The sequence below is a fragment of the Panicum virgatum genome, chromosome 2K (genome assembly GCF_016808335.1).
Source record: "Panicum virgatum strain AP13 chromosome 2K, P.virgatum_v5, whole genome shotgun sequence".
Lineage (NCBI taxonomy): Eukaryota > Viridiplantae > Streptophyta > Magnoliopsida > Poales > Poaceae > Panicum > Panicum virgatum.
In genome coordinates, this window is record NC_053137.1 from 9,683,399 (window position 1) to 9,700,918 (window position 17,520).

A 17,520-nucleotide genomic window follows, 5' to 3' on the forward strand; every position below is an offset into this window, starting at 1 on the left:
GACCTAAAACAGTGGATTCTGTCTTTATAGGATATGCTCAGAGGAGTATAGCTTATAGATTTTTAGTAGTTAAATCTGAGGTACCTGATATGCATGTTGATAGTATTATAGAATCTCGTGATGCAACATTTTTTGAGAATATCTTTCCAATGAAAGATATGCATAGCACTTCTAGATTTTCTTCTAAGATAACTCCTGAACGTGTTGCTCCTACTGTTTCTGAGACTTCTGAACAACCTGTAGAGTGTGAGGAAATTCTTGAGAAGGATGACTGTGAAACTCCTCGGAGGAGCAAGAGACAAAGGGTTACAAAATCTTTTGGTGATGACTTCACTGTGTACCTTGTGGATGACACACCCACTACCATTGCAGATGATTGGAAAGAAGCTGTTCAAAGTGAGATGGACTCGATTCTATCCAATGGTACGTGGGAACTCACTGAGCGACCCTATGGTTGTAAACCTGTGGGTTGTAAATGGGTGTTCAAGAAGAAGCTTAGGCCTGATGGTACTATTGAGAAGTACAGGACTCGGCTTGTGACAAAAGGTTACACACAAAATGAAGGCGAAGACTTCTTTGACAAATACTCATCGGTTGCTAGATTGACTATTATTCGAGCACTTCTTTCCCTGGCTGCCTCATATAGTCTTATCGTTCATCAGATGGACGTAAAGACAGCTTTCTTGAATGGAGAGTTGGATGAGGAGATCTATATGGATCAACCTAATGGGTTTATAGTGAAGGGTTAAGCAAGCAAAGTGTGCAAATTATTGAAGTCTTTGTATGGCATGAAACAAGCGCCTAAGCAATGGCATGAGAACAAACTTCAACTTCTGCGGGCTTTGTCATAAATGAGGCTGATAGATATGTGTACTATCGCTATGGTGGGGGTTCAGGAATAATATTGTGCTTGTATGTAGACGACATACTGATTTTTTGGCAGAAATATTGATGTGATCAATGAGGTCAAGTCTTTTCTATCAAAGAGTTTTGATATGAAAGATCTGGGATAAGCTGATGCGATTTTGAACATCAAGCTGATTAAGGATGAGAATGGGATTACTCTTTTGCAATCTCATTATGTGGAGAAGATATTGAGTCGCTTTGACTATGTAGATAGCAAGCCTTCTCCAACCCCTTATGATTCCAGTGTGATACTCCGAAAGAACAAAAAGATTGTGAAAGATCGGCTGAGATACTCCCAGATGATTGGTTCACTCATGTACTTAGCTAGCGCAACGAGGCCCGACATATCTTTTACTGTGAGCAAATTGAGCAGGTTCATGTCCAACCCGGGTACTGATCATTGGCATGCACTTGAAAGGGTTATGCGCTATCTAGTTGGTACTATGAGTTATGAGATTCACTATTCTGGGTACCTTGCTGTGCTTGAGGGATATAGTGATTCGAACTGGATATCTGATGCTGATGAGCTTTATGCCACTAGTGGGTATGTTTTTACCCTTGGAGGTGGTGCAATATCATGGAGGTCTTGCAAACAAATCATTTTGACGAGATCAATTATGGAAGCAGAACTTACTGCTTTAGATACAGCCACTGTTGAGGCAGAGTGGCTGCGTGAGCTCTTGATGGACTTGCCTGTGGTTGAGAAACCAGTGCCGGCTATCCTTATGAACTGTGACAATCAAACGGTGATAGTCAAAGTGAACAGTGCTAAGGATAATGCAAAGTCATCAAGACACATTAAAAGATGACTGAAGTCTGTCAGGAAGATGAGAAACCGGAGTAATAAGTGTAACTTATATTCAAATAGACAAAAACCTGGCAGATCCCTTTACAAAAGGGCTATCACGGAATGTGATAGAAGGTGCATCGAGAGAGATGGGTTTGAGACCTGTATAGTTGCCATAGTAGCAACCCAACCTATGTGATCGGAGATCCCGTGAATTAGGACCTGGGAATGTAAGGATCACCGGGGTGTCCGACCCTAGAGGGGGAGGGGGTGAATAGGGTCGCTAATCGCTTTTCTATCCTAGGGCTCAATCTAATTAAATAAGATAAACCTAACACGTCCTACACATGCTAGTTATGACTAAGGTTTATCTATGCTACCCTCTACTTACCCCAAAAGACTTGCAACCTATAGTCAATCCTAATCAAACTAACTAGGAAAGTAAAGGTAAGCAAGAAAGAGTAAATGCAGAAACGTAATGCGGTAAGTAAAGCGGTAAGGGAGAGGATATGCAAACTCCCGTGAAGACACCAAGACACACGATTTAACGTGGTTCGGTTAGGACACCAAAGTCCCTCCCTACGTCCACGGCCACTTGCTCACAAAGAACAAGTGTGATACCGAGTCTCTTCGCTTGATCACCGTCTTGCCACGCCTCCAAGGCTCCCGACAAGCAAAGGCTAAGTGACACCAAGTCACAAAGACGAGGTCACCGCCACCGTCTATCTCGAAGCGTCACCACGGCACCGTCTTCACTATCTTGGAGCTTTAACACCAAGTAGGGGCCTCCTTCCCCGCACAAAGTGTCGTTGCCACTCCACACCAAGTCGGAGGGTCACACGACGAGTACAAGTGTTTGCTTGCCGCAGCAAGACTTCTCTCAAGGGAGCTCTCGCAAGAACTAATCCCTAATCAAGCACTAAGCACTCTAACAAGTGTGCTTAAGCCTATATGATGTACAATGAAGCTCTATGGTGGTTGGAGATGATCTTTAGCTCTAGTATACTTCTTTTAACTCCAGCACACTCAAATGGTGCGGCCTTGGGGGTATATATAGGCAGCACAAGCAAATATAGCCGTTGGAGAAAAGCTGCCAGAAATGTGCTTAACGCCGGTTAATCCGATGCTCCCCAAATCGCCATCGTCGGTTTAACCGGTGATACTAAACTGCCCACTGAAAACTAGCCGTTACGTGTACGGGCAATCAACCGACGCAATCGACCGGTGTATGTAATGTTAGCGTCGGTTTAACCGGTGAGTGCAACTGTCCTCTGATCCTTGAAAAACAAACTCTCTGGACAACTGCACCGACGCCATTAACCGGTGCATCATCGGTTCATCCGATGTATGCATTTTCCTTGGTCTGCTTCTGCCATTGCACCGACGTATTCAAACTTCCTATCGTCGGTTCATCCGGTGCCAAACCCTAGCCCGCAGGCCATCTCTGTCATTGCACCGATGAGTACATTTTGCCTTACGTCGGTTTAACCGGTGATACTAAAACTCCCAGACGTGCTCAAGTCAATGCACCGACGTGTGTAATTTGCTTGGCGTCGGTTCAACCGGTGACTTGATTTCTTTTAGGTTTCAGGGCGCTGCCCTGAGACCCGCGAGGGGCGGCTCCCCCTCGACCCCCGTCCGCTAACCGGGTAGCGGAACCCCCGTAGGGGCGGCCCTTCGGGCCTAGCTTCGCCTCTCTTCTCTTTGTCATCACTTGAACCTAAAAGCCTGAGTATATCATCTAAGCAAACACATTAGTTCAAGTGTTGCGTGTGTCATTAATCGCCAAAACATTATATTGAAATATGGCATGAGAGGCCATTTTCGCTACAGGGAAGAACAAGCTATTGGTTAACTAAGGAGAGTAATTTCTTTGTAAACCCTCTTTAGATCAAGATGCAATAGTCTTAGATGCTGTATGGTAGGTTGGCTATGTGCCTTAATGTGTTTCTATTGGCTTGGTTAAGCAAAGATGCTGTCCTACAGAATACTCTTGAAAGAAACACACCTATATGAGCCCGACTGTTGAACGTCGCAGTCTATGAGACTTGGGTAATCTCTAGCAAGCTCATAAAGAGACCAGGGAGTATGACGTATATGCTCCACCCGCGGAGTAGGCTACTGGTAGTCGTGTACTGGTTATGACTTTGAGTGAAACTTGTTCGCACCAAACTTGCAATTCAAGGCGTAGTCCATTGTTCAAGTTGTGAATAAGTGTAGCTTGAAGCTCTAGGTGAGAGTTCAACTTAACAGTCCTCACCGAAACGCCGGTATATCAAACGGTAGTGAGAAACAGGCAAATCTCTAAATGGGCATTTGAGATCTGGTGGGGGATTGTTAGATTTATGGGCTTGACCCATATAAATAATCCTAATAAATCTCAAAGTCCCATTAGCGCTAAGAGGAGGTACACCATCTATTAGTCCCGTATTGCTAATGGACGAGGGTGTAGGGGGTTTGTCTCCCAATAAATACGGACCACCTCCCTCATAAAAAAAAGTGCACCATATATCGCTATACGTGGAGTCCCCTAGGTTTGGGAATTCATAAGAAGATCTAATCTGAGTTAGAGTTTTGCCTCCTCTCGCTGCTGCACCGCTACCGTAGTCTTCTCCATCCCGAGTGTCGGCGTGCACCGGTGAATGGGAGAGCAGGTCTCCGGAACCTTTCGTCTTTGGAATCCTGCACCGGGAGAGGGCGAATAAGGTTTTTGGGAAGCGCCCGGCGCGACTGCTCAATGATCTTCACCACGGCTCACCCTCCGTCTAAGTCTGGTGCTGCGGCGTATCGTCCTCTGTGACGTCATTTGCTGCACTCCGTTCGCAGGACCATCTTCTTCCCGTCAGCGCCGTTCGTCTTTCCGAAGGCTAAAACTCAGTACGTATACTGCTATTTAATCCAGTTCTTTATCATGTTTGCTGAGATAATCATGATCTGGTTGTGTCTTGCTACTAGTATGATAGAGTTATTCATGCTAGATCTAGTCATGGTTATGATTTATTTATTTATTTCGGAATTTAATCATGCAGTTGCCTAATTATTCAACATGGTATTCGTAGGGTGGATGGACACATGATTAGAAGAGGGATAAGAAACTCCACCAACCGACCTACAAAACAGAAAGTGGTAATTCAAATAGATCTCGCTGTCAAGAAATTTTGGATTTTAATTATGATCCTTTGAGCATATTTTAATTTTTATTTGTTGTATAAAACTTGCATGTTACATGTAGGTTCTTTCTAAAATGTTTCTTTAAGTTCATAAGTTTGATATAAATATATTTCCAAAAAATGTAAATAAAAAGTCATATATTTCAAAAAAAAATCTTATAGTATATGTCAATATATGTGATGTATATTTTAGTGTAGTAGGTATAAGTTTTATTTAGGATGTAGTGTAACACACCACATAAAACAAAGAGAAATGAGTAGAGACTCCTACCGAGAAACCTACTTGACTATTAGAAAACTGCTACCGATCCTCTTTTAGCCCTTTGCACCTTTCCCACGAGTTTCCTAGGGATCCATTCTATGACGCACACAAGTGAAACATACACATAAACTCTAAACGCATATCCTATAGTGTAAAAACCAAATCGTAGAACGAAAAGAGGACCACACTAAACATGCATACATTTGGTAGCAACCTACATGTCCACTACCCTCCCATTCCATCTAGATACCCCTCGTGCGACCAGTAAATGCTATTTCGTACTCCATTAGTTGAAAATATAGCTTATTTTAATTTTGTTCTTAGTCAAAATTCTCTAATTTAACAAAGTTTATCTATAGTACTAAACAAATGCACAGCCTAACTAGATGTTGTAAATATTAGTGCCTTTTGCTCAGTAAACTTAGTTAACTTAGTTTGACTTGCTATAATTAGAGTGTTGGGGTATCTAATCTTTGTAAGTTATCTAATCTTTGTAACTCTACAAACCATTTAGAGACTCTGCAATGAGCATGGAAAGTGCATAATGTTCCAAATGCGGATACACGCCGTTGTGCCCGTAGCAGAAGCTGAAGCTGGGGAAGTGCCCGCTCGCATGCTTTGTAACGTTGTGTATTGTATTCACCACCATTGGTGCGGCGCGGTGCTGCCACGAGGCCCCGCGACAAATCCTACCCCCGACGGCATCTCCGGCGCTTCGCCCCCCATCCCCTTCCAGCATCCATCCCTACCTCCCTCTTGTAGTCTTGTTTACCGCTGCCGGCCACTGCCGCCGCCACCAGCACCAGCACCGCCCCACCGCGCGCTCGCAGCTGCCAGGGGTGCTAGGTAGCCAGCCGGAGCCGCCGCTGCCGCCGCGCCCATGGCCTCCGTGGCGGCCACCTCCACGCTGGCCCCGGCCCTCGCCGCTCGACGGCGCCGGGAGCGGCCAGGGATGGGGCCGCTGCCGCTGCCGCTGCCGCAGCGCCGGGCCGCGGTCGTGCGGTGCTCGCTCGAAAGCAACGTCTCCGACATGGGCGTCAACGGTGAGGAGCGGCACCCTGCTCGCGCTTCTCTTCTTGGGGCGGTGTGAGTTGAGAGTGGGTTCGTAGACTGTCAATCCTTGTGGAATTCCCAGACCGTAGTTCCAATACTCCCTTGGGTCATAAAAATCTTGTCTTTTTGGGCCTGAATCAAGCCTGGAGTTTTAATTTGGCTATCGAAAACAGTTTTTGTTCCTTTTGATTTTAGTTCGTAGGTTCATTCACGGTACTGTAATTTCCCTATGCTCTAGAAATATCTTCTGATAATTGAAAACTCTCCTCGTAGTTGTGTTCTGGAGACCGCGCCGTTGTTCTCTTTTGTGACCAAAAGGTGTAGAATTCTGGGTGGTAGATTGCTCCAAGTTTCTAACTTTGTGCTGTCAGCTCTGTTTCAGTTTAAATAGCTTTGGGATGAAATTCCAGGTTGACATGGAAATTTTGAACTGAGATCTTTTCCATGTGTGGCAGCTCCCAAAGGATTGTTCCCACCTGAGCCGGAGCACTACAGGGGGCCCAAGCTCAAGGTGGCCATCATAGGTGCAGGACTCGCAGGCATGTCCACTGCCGTTGAGCTTTTGGACCAGGGACATGAGGTTAGCTGATTGGTTGCCTTCAGAAGAGCTAAATGCTCACTTGTTCAGGGAATATCACTGCCTTTTAATTGTCCTAATTGGGAATGATACGTTTTGCAGGTTGATTTGTACGAGTCCCGGCCGTTTATTGGCGGCAAGGTTGGCTCATTTGTCGATAGGCAAGGAAACCATATCGAGATGGGGCTGCACGTGTTCTTCGGGTGTTACAGCAATCTGTTCCGCCTCATGAAGAAGGTACAGGCATCTTTTACCTTAAGCTCACTAGACACTTGCTGAATTAGTTGTGTACTGTTAGTTTGACTGCCTTACTTAGATAACTCTGAATTAGTTTTTGTTCGAGAAATTTTAAGATTGGATGTCTTCAGAGCTCATCAATCTGCTGATGAACTCATTGTATTTCAGGTTGGTGCTGATAATAACCTGCTGGTGAAGGAACACACACACACTTTTGTAAACAAAGGGGGCGCAGTCGGTGGTATGTTCAGCGCTCATATACTCATCAACCTTGTTGTGGAACAGTGCTCTTGTGCTGCAATATTTTTATTATTCTGAATAGTTTTTGGAATTGCTCTATGCCTATGATAGGCAAAAAAAAGTGCAATTACTTCTAGTGTGTTGAAGTATTAACCAAGTATTCAAGTTTAAAAAGTGAAAATACGATATTGCTTTTGAATGTTCTGCTAAGGGATTTGTTTGTATTTTCTGAGAAATAACAATGCTTGTGCCGCTTGCTGTGGCCTGTGGCACACTATTTACTTAGTCCTTCAGCTGTGATAAGGCATAACATGTCATAATATGATACTGCAACTTAACTGAACAATGTTTTGTTGTATATTACATGCAGCTTATAATGTATTTTTTCATATTATTTGCATCGGTTTACAGAACTTGATTTTCGGTTCCCGGTGGGAGCTCCATTACATGGTATTCAAGCGTTCCTCCGAACTAACCAACTGAAGGTAAATCCATAATTCATGAATATTATAATCTTCAAGCATTCCTCATTTGTCAGTCTTTTAACAACTACATACTATTAATTACATAGTTTTCATTAGACCTTTTAATTGTGAAACATTGAATTATTTGCAGGTGTATGATAAAGCAAGAAATGCAGTTGCTCTTGCGCTAAGCCCAGTTGTTCGGGCTTTGGTTGACCCCGATGGTGCATTGCAGCAAGTGCGGGACTTGGATGATGTAAGTATTCAATGCTTTTATTTAAGATTCATCAGGAGTTTACATCTTGGACATTTGTAGGAGTTTTCATGAAGTATCTTTTTAGAATATGTACCATCGTAACCCAGTGATAGCTCTTTTTTTTCAATTTAAATGCAAATTTGCCAGTGTACCTTTTTCAGGTAAGTTTCAGTGATTGGTTCATGTCCAAAGGTGGTACTCGGGAGAGCATCACAAGGATGTGGGATCCTGTTGCTTATGCTCTGGGTTTCATCGACTGTGATAATATTAGTGCACGTTGCATGCTTACAATTTTCACTCTGTTTGCCACAAAAACAGAGGCATCTTTGTTACGCATGCTAAAGGGTTCGCCTGATGTTTATTTAAGTGGCCCAATAAAGAAGTACATAACAGACAGGGGTGGTAGGTATGAATGATGACAAAGACAAAATTTTCTTGTGAACGGTCTTTGTCTAGGTACTACCATACATATGAAAACTTATGTCATGTAACAAATCCTTCAGGTTTCACTTAAGGTGGGGATGCAGGGAGGTTCTCTATGAGAAATCACCTGATGGAGAGACCTACGTTAAAGGCCTTCTTCTCTCCAAGGTAAGATTTCTCGTCAGTATATCAGTTTCTGGTTTGCTTGATTATGCAGCTAGATCATAAGTGGAAAATATGACTAACTCTGTAGCCTTAACTATTCTTTATATTTGTATTGATATTTTCATACATCTGGATATTTTTAGGCCACAAGCAGAGAGATAATAAAAGCTGATGCATATGTTGCAGGTTCTTTTTCTTCTTCCTTGTCTTTTGTTTCTTGTCTAATTAGCACTTCCAACCATACTCACTTAACTTGGTTTCGATAATTGCACAGCTTGCGATGTACCGGGGATCAAAAGACTACTACCGTCAGAATGGAGGGATTGGGAAATGTTTGACAATATCTACAAGTTGGATGGTGTTCCTGTTGTCACTGTTCAGCTTCGCTACAATGGATGGGTTACTGAACTTCAAGATTTAGAAAAATCAAGGTAGCTGATGCCCCCCTGCATATTTAGTATTTGACTTATTTGGTTTTAGACTGGATAATTTAAAATTCTCACCACTCATATCGGAATGTTTCATGAAGATTACATTTGCTTTATGTAATAGATATTTGTGCAAATGCAAATTGAATTCCTCCATGCTCACTCAGTGATACTTCTCTTATCTTTGATGTAGACAACTAGAAAAAGCGGTCGGTTTGGATAACCTCCTGTACACTCCAGATGCGGACTTTTCCTGTTTTTCGGACCTTGCACTCTCATCTCCTGCTGATTACTACATTGAAGGACAAGGTTCCCTGATCCAGTAAGTCTACAGTTCCATTCTGAATATTTTCTACTTTGGTGGTCTGGAATAGTTTATGAAGATTCAGTGCTCGTGATAGTACTCACTTTTTGACATATCATTTTGAACTTCTTGTTTGTATACATTTTAGCTTGCTAGGTTGCTAGCACATTACAACTTACAACTACTGTGTTTCAACTATCAAATTGATTTCTTTGTGCAAACGTATTCATATTCAACGCTTGATTCATTTGCAGAGCTGTGCTAACTCCTGGTGATCCATACATGCCATTGCCAAATGAGGAGATCATCAGTAAGGTTCAAAAGCAGGTAAGTTTGAAAATAACATCTGTTTTTTTGTATAGTTACTGCTACAACTACTGTGTCTAGTTTGGAAGTACTTAAAAAGATAGTACGAGATTTCTTGTGATTGTATTATGTATTTATATTCTCCCAAGCTCACCTCAATACCAACACATATATGGTTTCCTGCAGGTTGTAGAATTGTTCCCATCTGCCCGGGGATTGGAAGTCACATGGTCCAGTGTGGTGAAAATTGGACAATCTTTGTATCGCGAGGCTCCTGGAAATGACCCATTCAGACCTGACCAGAAGACGCCTGTTAAAAACTTCTTCCTGTCTGGATCTTACACGAAACAGGTATTGTTCATCTACAGGAATCAATGGATCAGGAAATGCTAAAATTTTACCATTTCAAATTTCGGTGTCTGGCTGTCTGCACACCAGGGATTTAATTTTAAGAGATGCTCCTAATTTTGTGCTATGTGTTCAGGACTACATCGACAGCATGGAAGGAGCAACTCTCTCTGGCAGGCGAACCGCAGCCTACATCTGCGGTGCTGGGGAGGAGCTGCTGGCCCTGCGAAAGAAGCTAGTGATCGACGACAGCGAGAAGGCGTTGGGAAATGTCCAAGTCCTGCAGACAAGTTGAGCCTTGCCATCGCACATGCTGGAACAGCCAGATCATATCTTTCTCGATTCTGGTTGCAGGCGACCTCTTGTAAATCCTATTTGAGCATTACATCCGCCGCGGCTTTTCCGGTCCAGATCTGAGAACCAGGTATCTAGGTGGCATACGGGATTACATCAGGCAGTGTGTATGTTAAGCTGGAACTTGATTGATCATTCATCGGGACGATTGATTGCTGATATATACCTACAGCACACACTGTTCTTACGCTTTGCGAGAAAACAGCAAGCGATTATCCGAGGGCAATTGCTGGATGATTTTTATCAAGGTGTGGCTTTTACACACACATATCTTGTTATCAGCTGATTCAGCTCCGGCACTCGTAGCCTTTTCATTTCATCTGAATACTATTGCTGCTAGGCCATGTACAATTGCGGTTTGGTTCATGAAAAATGCTGCTCTAGCCCGGCTGGCCGCTGTGCTGGAAACTGAAACAGGTCACTTTCCTGAGCGTGTCGCTGTGAAGGCCTCACGACCTTCTTTTTAATACAGATACGTAGCTCTTCTGCCTGGAGACATGGTGCAATCACGGAACTGGTGAAATCACCGTGCAATCCGACTAAAAAGGTCTTCAAAAAATTCTGAAAAAAATCATGAATATACATCTCGGTCTACCCCATCTACATATAAATTTCCACGATCAAATTCATCTTACACTTGCAGTTACAAAAAAGACAAATTTTCTGACAATCAGTAACGTTCAAATGCAGCCCAAATTTGTCTTTTTTGTAACAGCTAGAGTAAGATGAATTTGACCATGAAATTTTATATGTAGATGGGGTAGACCGAGATGTACATTCATGATTTTTTTTAGAATTTTTTGAAGACCTTTTTAGTCGGATTGTACGGTGATTTCACCAATTCCGTGATTACACCAGATATGTCTCCTCCCTTCTGCCTGTTCGGGAAAAAAAAATTGAAGGTCTCGCGACCTCATGTGGTCTGTGAGACCCTGACGGCCACGAGAGAGCACGAGCTCCTTTGGTTGTGTTTGTTCCCCTGAGCAAGCGGCAGTTGGTGGATGATGGCGCCAAGCCCAGCTGCCGGGCCGGCCCCGGCCTGGCCGTCGAGCAGCCACCTGCGGCGCGCCGGCGGCGTCCTCCAGCCCATCTCCGGCTCGCGCGTCCCGCTGCAGGGACCGAGGCGCCGCCACCGGCGTCTCCCGGGCGGCGTCGTTCGAGCTGCGCCGGACGCGCCGCCGGTGGTCAGGGCGGCCGTCGGCGCCGTCACCGAGCTCCTCCGAACCATTGCCCCAAACAAGACGCCCAGGCAAGCTTAGCCTCTCGTTCGTCAGGCTCACCCTCGGCTCTGGGATTTGGATTCCGCAGCATCCAGCATCCATTTTTCTTGGCTCGGGCCGTGCAGGGACGCTGCCGAGCAGGGTGAGGCGCCGGACCCGCCGCCGTGCGGCAGCGTCGAGGATGTGCTCGCCTTGCTCGAAGACGACTACCGGCGCGCCTACTTCCTCACCGGTACGGGTTTTTTCTTGCACCTTGCTGCGTTCTTTCACCAGGGATTTGCTTCGATGATCATGGCGGATTGGCGGCTGATAGATTACAGAGCTGATTGAACCAGATAAAATTGCAAAATTTGATGCATGCGAACAAAGCATGATACGGATTGTTCAGAGAAATGTGCAAGGAAATGATAACCAGCTCCTCTAGCATTGCAGGGGATTTCACTCCGGGCATATACACTGAAGATTGCTTGTTTGAGGATCCGACGATAAAGTTTCGGGGTATGTCTGATGTCTCCTTTTTTCTTAAAAAAGAAAAGAAAGAGTTGAGGGGTTTGTGACCACGAGTGCATTATTGTTTCTCATAGGACTATCTAGATACTCTCAGAATCTGGATCTACTAGTACCATTCTTCGACAGCCCTTCGCTTGAGCTCGAGAACATTGAAAAGGTAACAAACGCCATTTGTTGGCTGGAATTCAGAGATTCCTTTGCGGAAACTTTGTTTCTGACTCGCAATTCTGCGTTGGCATCTGAAAATTTTGTTTAGTTCTGAATTGCAAGAACCAACTTGACATTCCTGTAGTTGTAGACTTGTATTTTTTGAAAGGAAGAATTTTTTTTGAAAGGAAAAGTTGTAGACTTGTAGGTTATCACCAAGTCCCAACTCGAATTGAACAGTCATTTGAAAAAAAAAGGAAAAGTCCAGTTTACACCCTCCAACTATCGCAAAAGTCCGATCTTCAACCTTCAACTACGAAATCGGACAACATAGGCCATCCAACTGTCAAAACCGGGCAAATTTAGCCCCTGGAGTGGTTTTGAAGGTGGGTTTCCATTTTGTGAGAATTAAAAAAATTTAATTTTACACTAAAAAATTTATAAGTAATTCATTTTAAGTCAAAAAGTTATGAAATGGGTATCAAAAGTTTTCTAAAAATATAACCTATTTATTGGTACATGACTTGTGAGCTATTCAGATCTAATTTTTTTATGTTCATAATATTTGGTCGCCAGCAGTTGTGCCTATTATTTTTAATAACTAAGATTCAAATGGAGCAATAATAGATAGGTTACATTTTAAAAAAAAAATTGGTACTAGTTTCATATTTTTCTGATTTAAAGTGAATTAGTTTTGATTTTTTAGATCTAATTAGATTTATTTAATCTTTTTAGAAAATGCAAAACCACCTTCAAAATTACTCCAAGGGCCAAATTTGCCCAGTTTTGACAGTTGGATGGCCTATGTTGTCCGGTTTCGTAGTTGAAGGTTGAAAAAAATATGAACTTATGATCCATACTGAAACACGTTCAGTCTGCGCATTTTTAAAATTGTTTCAAATCTCACAGGGTTTGAGGGTTGAAACAAAGTTCGTCAAAGCAACATGGAAACTGAGGTGCATAAAAAAATCTTTGTTTTTTTTCCTGCAATGTTTTACAAGATAATTGTGTTCTCTTTGACTAACACATTCACATATTTTCAGGACATATTTGAGGCTTCCCTGGAGGCCTTTGATTGCGATTAGAGGGAACACAACCTATGATCTGAACGAAGATTACAAGGTAGCGTCAGAGAACCCAATCCTTGTAAAGTTATCTCCTTTATGAGTTATGACCGAAGGAAATCGAAAACACTGCCAATTTTTTTGGTTGCATTTGTTCAGGTGGTTCGGCACTCTGAGAGCTGGGACGTCTCTGCGCTCGAGGCCATCAGCCAGATATTCGTGTCTGCTCCGGAGCAGCGGAAAGGCAGCTGAGGCTGAAGCAGAAACTGCAATGCGCATGATCAGAAATGTGCAAAGCTGTCTGCTAGAGCTCCATTTTGAGAAACCAGCAATGTTGAAATCATCGTTTTCTAGCGTGTGAGGACAAGGCAGCAGATCAAGGGATTCTGTAAGAAACAAACTGGGCGAACAGTACAGTAGGTAAGATGAAATGTGTCACATCGATTGGCCTTTGAAGACTTGTACTTTTCCAAGTTGCAAAAAAAAAAACAGCTCTATTTTCTTTCTTCCTTTTTTTTTTAAAAAAAACTGAAGTAAATATGTTAGACAGATGCTTACGCCAAAGATTAAGGTAAAACATTCATAAACAAGCCTCCAAATCTTCCGGTAATAAAAGCATTACGATTTACGACCCGAGTTCCCATGATTTAGGTGCAAATTTGATCTAATCCTTGATCAAATCTGTTAAAAAAAACAAAACTCTTATATTCCCAAATAAACCACATCTGATGATCTGAATCAGATAGGCCCATTCTTATTCTGTCCATTTCTGAACTTACCGAAATGGGTCGGCCCATCCATCTTGTGCCGCCCATCCTCGTCACCCCCGGAAGCTTCTCCGGCCTTCTCGGACCACACAAAACTCCCCCCACCTACCCAAGCACCAGGACACCGTGTGGTGACGAAGACGGTGGGAAGCCAAAGCTCTCTGGAACTACTCCGGCGATCATCGGAAGCACACGCACGAGGCCGCGGGACCTTCCGGAACCTTCGCGAGGATGCTCACCAGGTTCTCGGCGTGGTTCGTGAACCCGCGCCGGAACCCGCTGGCGCGCCTCCACCGGAACGCCGTCGCCTCCCGCCTCCGCAAATACGGTCGGCACTGCACCCTCCTCCCCGCTCCCAACCACCCGCTAGGGGCTAGCCAGGATCTTCGGCGGCGTCCCTGATCGGTTCTTCCCTTGCTGTGTCGCCGGCGCAGGGCTCCGGTACGACGACCTGTACGACCCGTACCACGATCTGGACATCAAGGAGGCGCTGGCGCGCCTGCCGCGGGAGGTGGTGGACGCGCGCAACCAGCGCCTGAAGCGGGCCATGGACCTCTCCATGAAGCACCAGTACCTCCCCGACGACCTCCAGGTCAGGACTCTAGGTGACTGGGATTGGGTTGTAGAATGGATGTAGGCGCTTGTGAACTTGTGGAAACAGAGAGTAAAGGAGTTTAGTTATTGCTGATGTGATTTCCCATTTGCTATGGTTTTGACACGTAATGCTTGCTATTTTCGTTCATCCCTTAGTTTGTGGTGGTGATTGTGGACATTGTAAATTGCCACACTGATTGTGGGGGTAGTTTTCCTAGTTGGTTAATTTCAAACTGGAGCTTGCTTCATGAATTGGATAACGTCGCTGTAGATGCTTGTTTAATGGAAAAGGTGGAAGTTTTAGTGATTGGTGATGTAGGTTTTCCTGCTTTTGACGGATGTTGTGAACTTGTGATAGTTATATCCGTGTATGCTGAGCGCAATTGTCCCATGTCTTCTTTTCCTGTGTTATATATGGACTAGGGCCTAGGGGTGGTAAAGGGCTGTCAAATTTGGCCTAGATAATCTAAGGCTGGGCCCTAAAAGGGCCGGGCTCTAATCTTATACAGTTTTGAGCTAAAAAGTTTAAGGGCCTAGTTGAGCTGTGAAGTGACCACTAGGACCATTACCCATTACTAATTTATGGAGATTGTGTTGTTCTATGTCCGTCTTTTTATTTTTGAGGATTTATTGATGCAGCTGGAGATATATTATATAACTCGTTTAACTAGTCTAGCATATCTGAAATTCACCTAGCGCCACTCTGTAAGTGCTTCTAACAGGCTCTATTTTTGTTGACAAACATACATTTTTAAGGGCATTGTTTTTCTAGTAATCGCTGAAATTATTTATTATGTTTCTAGAATCCATTGAGACATCAATTGGTGCATCATGTATTGACACCTTGATTTCTTTTGACAGGCAATACAGACGCCATTCAGAAGCTACCTTTCTGACATGCTTGCTCTTGTGAGTGCATTGGTTTCTCCTTATCATTTTGTTTCTTCCCAGATATGATTAATCACTTGTCTTCTGCTTTCTTCTACCAATATGTCTTATCGGTATAGTATCTTCATTGTGTGGGGTCTCGCTAATTTCTTTTTCCCCCTATTCCTTAGCTTGCTGTATTGTGTATTACTGCATTCCTTTCTCATTATCAAATCATACCAAATTACTAATCCCCAGGTAAACTTGAATCTGTTGTGTTTGTGCCTCTGTTATCTAAAGTTGGTTCCATATGGTGAAAGAACTTGAGTCGATCCTGTTTGGGGCAATATCTGAAGTTGTTTTGTGCTCGTTTTGATTCCACTTGTTTCATCACCTTGGATGTAGAATGTGTCATCAACATTTAATTGATGTTGATATGTGAGGATATCCCTGAACTTTTGTGTTAGAGGCACTTTTCCCATTAAGATGTTAGATTCATTAAGTAGTTTTATTGTATTTTTTGCTAGAAATCATATCTAGTTGGAAGCATTTCATGGTAAAATCTTCTCTAGTCCTCTAGATGGCTGCTGTTTCATGCATCTGAATTCATTGCAGGTGAAAAAGGAGAATGCAGAGCGTGAAGCTCTGGGAGCACTTCCCCTGTACCAGAGAACCATCCCATAATGTGCTTTCTTCATTATGATCTAACAATGATCGCAATAAAATACAGCGATGGTGCTATAGTGTGTATTATGTTTAATCAAAGACACTGCCAGCCCAAAACCCACTGTGTCAGCGCAATGTAATAGTTGACGGAGCCTTTGTGTAGTTGCGAAGTCCTGAACGATTCAGTACGTTTTGTGAACTGGAATATTGTTTCTGAAGTCCGCTCGGTGCTACCGCTGCGGAGTATAGTTTTGTGTCGATCATTTGCGAGCGTGTGCTGATCAAAGCTACTATTTCGTGCTTGAACTGCAATGCCAGAGTGGGAGTACCAGAACAGCAGACATGCCTGTCCTTCACGTTTCTGCGTGCAACGCCAATACGCACTGTATTTCCGATTATCGCCACATGTACAAGGCACGAGTGACGAGTGCGCTCATTTCCAGTAAAAGAAAAGAAAACCCTGTGCTTTTTCATTGCATGACCCAGTTGCAAATTTTCGGGCTATACAACAATAAAAAAGAGCAATGAGGTCCGGCATTTTGCTGAAGGAGAGATGCCTCAAACATTTTTAGATGGATTCTGAAACCTGGGAGGTTGGAAGAAGGTTAAACAACCTGTCCACCACCACTGGTCCCGTGACCCAAGTTCTTTCAGAAAACTTTTGAAACCTCACCAACTTCCCCAATGTACAAGTTACCTTTAACCCAGGTACTGAAATGTGTTTGGCGTTTATCAATGTGTTGGCAAGATGCAGAGGACTGCAGACACTCCAAACGCCACAAAAGGCAAGTTTGTACCCATCTGCAAAGTATGTGAGCAGGAACTAGCTTTGGATCCCTGCTACTGTCTGAATATACACAGTGTACAGTAGGCACCACATGTGACTACCTGCTGCGTATGCATATGACTGCCTGACTGGTAATTAGTAAATCTTGCAGAAATCTTTTCCAAAAAGTCTTGCAGAACCTCTCACCTGTACACTCACTCACCACAAGATTGTCCTAGATTAAGCCTCATGTAATATTGGTCATTAAAAAAGCATTGGTCATTAAAGTTTCTCCAAAAAAATAAACAACAATGCCATTTATCTCTCCCTAATCCACACACCTTGCCACCCATCTCTACCTCTACCAACATATTTGCTCTTTTGACAGTTAGTTGATCGGCATGATTAGATGCTTATGCTTTTCCATATGTCCATCTCCAAATGATTGGGTCTCCGAGTGGATGACATGCAGCTTTCACTGCCCTGGATAGATAGCCTCCATAAGTGGAGAGCATCAGAGCAAGCAGGGTCCTCACCCCCAACCTCCATTGTCCCGGCACTCCAGCAGTGACCACCATTGCCACGGAAAGCACATGATCAGCCAGCAGCTTCATCATCGTAAATTGCCGTGAGTGTCCA

At 43.7% G+C, this 17,520-nt stretch overlaps 3 protein-coding genes across 3 annotated transcripts; all 3 read left to right on the forward strand.

Annotated features, from left to right (window-relative positions):
* The first annotated feature begins 5,753 nt into the window (after positions 1-5,753).
* On the forward strand, positions 5,754-10,574 carry LOC120665630 (zeta-carotene desaturase, chloroplastic/chromoplastic-like). The gene is made up of 14 exons (XM_039945247.1): positions 5,754-6,168; positions 6,634-6,758; positions 6,858-6,992; positions 7,161-7,233; positions 7,644-7,717; positions 7,848-7,952; positions 8,114-8,358; positions 8,456-8,543; positions 8,684-8,726; positions 8,815-8,971; positions 9,162-9,290; positions 9,527-9,599; positions 9,765-9,929; positions 10,063-10,574. The coding sequence occupies exons 1-14, from the start codon at positions 6,006-6,008 to the stop codon at positions 10,219-10,221; spliced, it is 1,734 nt and encodes a 577-aa protein (XP_039801181.1). The 5' UTR covers positions 5,754-6,005; the 3' UTR covers positions 10,222-10,574.
* Positions 10,575-11,157: 583 nt separating this feature from the next.
* LOC120665638 lies at positions 11,158-13,737 on the forward strand. Its single transcript, XM_039945261.1, has 7 exons — positions 11,158-11,529; positions 11,626-11,732; positions 11,933-11,998; positions 12,085-12,167; positions 13,067-13,113; positions 13,201-13,279; positions 13,381-13,737. The coding sequence occupies exons 1-7, from the start codon at positions 11,282-11,284 to the stop codon at positions 13,471-13,473; spliced, it is 723 nt and encodes a 240-aa protein (XP_039801195.1). The 5' UTR covers positions 11,158-11,281; the 3' UTR covers positions 13,474-13,737.
* A 141-nt stretch (positions 13,738-13,878) lies between these two features.
* Positions 13,879-16,378, forward strand: LOC120665644 (cytochrome b-c1 complex subunit 7-like). Its single transcript, XM_039945270.1, has 4 exons — positions 13,879-14,316; positions 14,423-14,580; positions 15,444-15,491; positions 16,065-16,378. The coding sequence occupies exons 1-4, from the start codon at positions 14,220-14,222 to the stop codon at positions 16,131-16,133; spliced, it is 372 nt and encodes a 123-aa protein (XP_039801204.1). The 5' UTR covers positions 13,879-14,219; the 3' UTR covers positions 16,134-16,378.
* The last annotated feature ends 1,142 nt before the right edge of the window (positions 16,379-17,520 follow it).

What these genes read in the sequence shown, in the direction of transcription:
- LOC120665644 (XM_039945270.1), top strand. Translation starts at nt 14,220, where the DNA reads ATGCTCACCAGGTTCTCGGCGTGGTTCGTGAACCCGCGCCGGAACCCG. An exon ending in CTCCCGCCTCCGCAAATACG is followed by an intron (nt 14,317 to 14,422) that starts GTCGGCACTGCA and finishes TCGCCGGCGCAG; the next exon opens with GGCTCCGGTACGACGACCTG. An exon ending in TTTCTGACATGCTTGCTCTT is followed by an intron (nt 15,492 to 16,064) that starts GTGAGTGCATTG and finishes AATTCATTGCAG; the next exon opens with GTGAAAAAGGAGAATGCAGA.
- LOC120665638 (XM_039945261.1), top strand. Translation starts at nt 11,282, where the DNA reads ATGATGGCGCCAAGCCCAGCTGCCGGGCCGGCCCCGGCCTGGCCGTCG. An exon ending in AGCTCGAGAACATTGAAAAG is followed by an intron (nt 12,168 to 13,066) that starts GTAACAAACGCC and finishes CAAATCTCACAG; the next exon opens with GGTTTGAGGGTTGAAACAAA. An exon ending in ATCTGAACGAAGATTACAAG is followed by an intron (nt 13,280 to 13,380) that starts GTAGCGTCAGAG and finishes GCATTTGTTCAG; the next exon opens with GTGGTTCGGCACTCTGAGAG.
- LOC120665630 (XM_039945247.1), top strand. Translation starts at nt 6,006, where the DNA reads ATGGCCTCCGTGGCGGCCACCTCCACGCTGGCCCCGGCCCTCGCCGCT. An exon ending in AAGGCCTTCTTCTCTCCAAG is followed by an intron (nt 8,544 to 8,683) that starts GTAAGATTTCTC and finishes GGATATTTTTAG; the next exon opens with GCCACAAGCAGAGAGATAAT. An exon ending in GGACAAGGTTCCCTGATCCA is followed by an intron (nt 9,291 to 9,526) that starts GTAAGTCTACAG and finishes ATTCATTTGCAG; the next exon opens with AGCTGTGCTAACTCCTGGTG.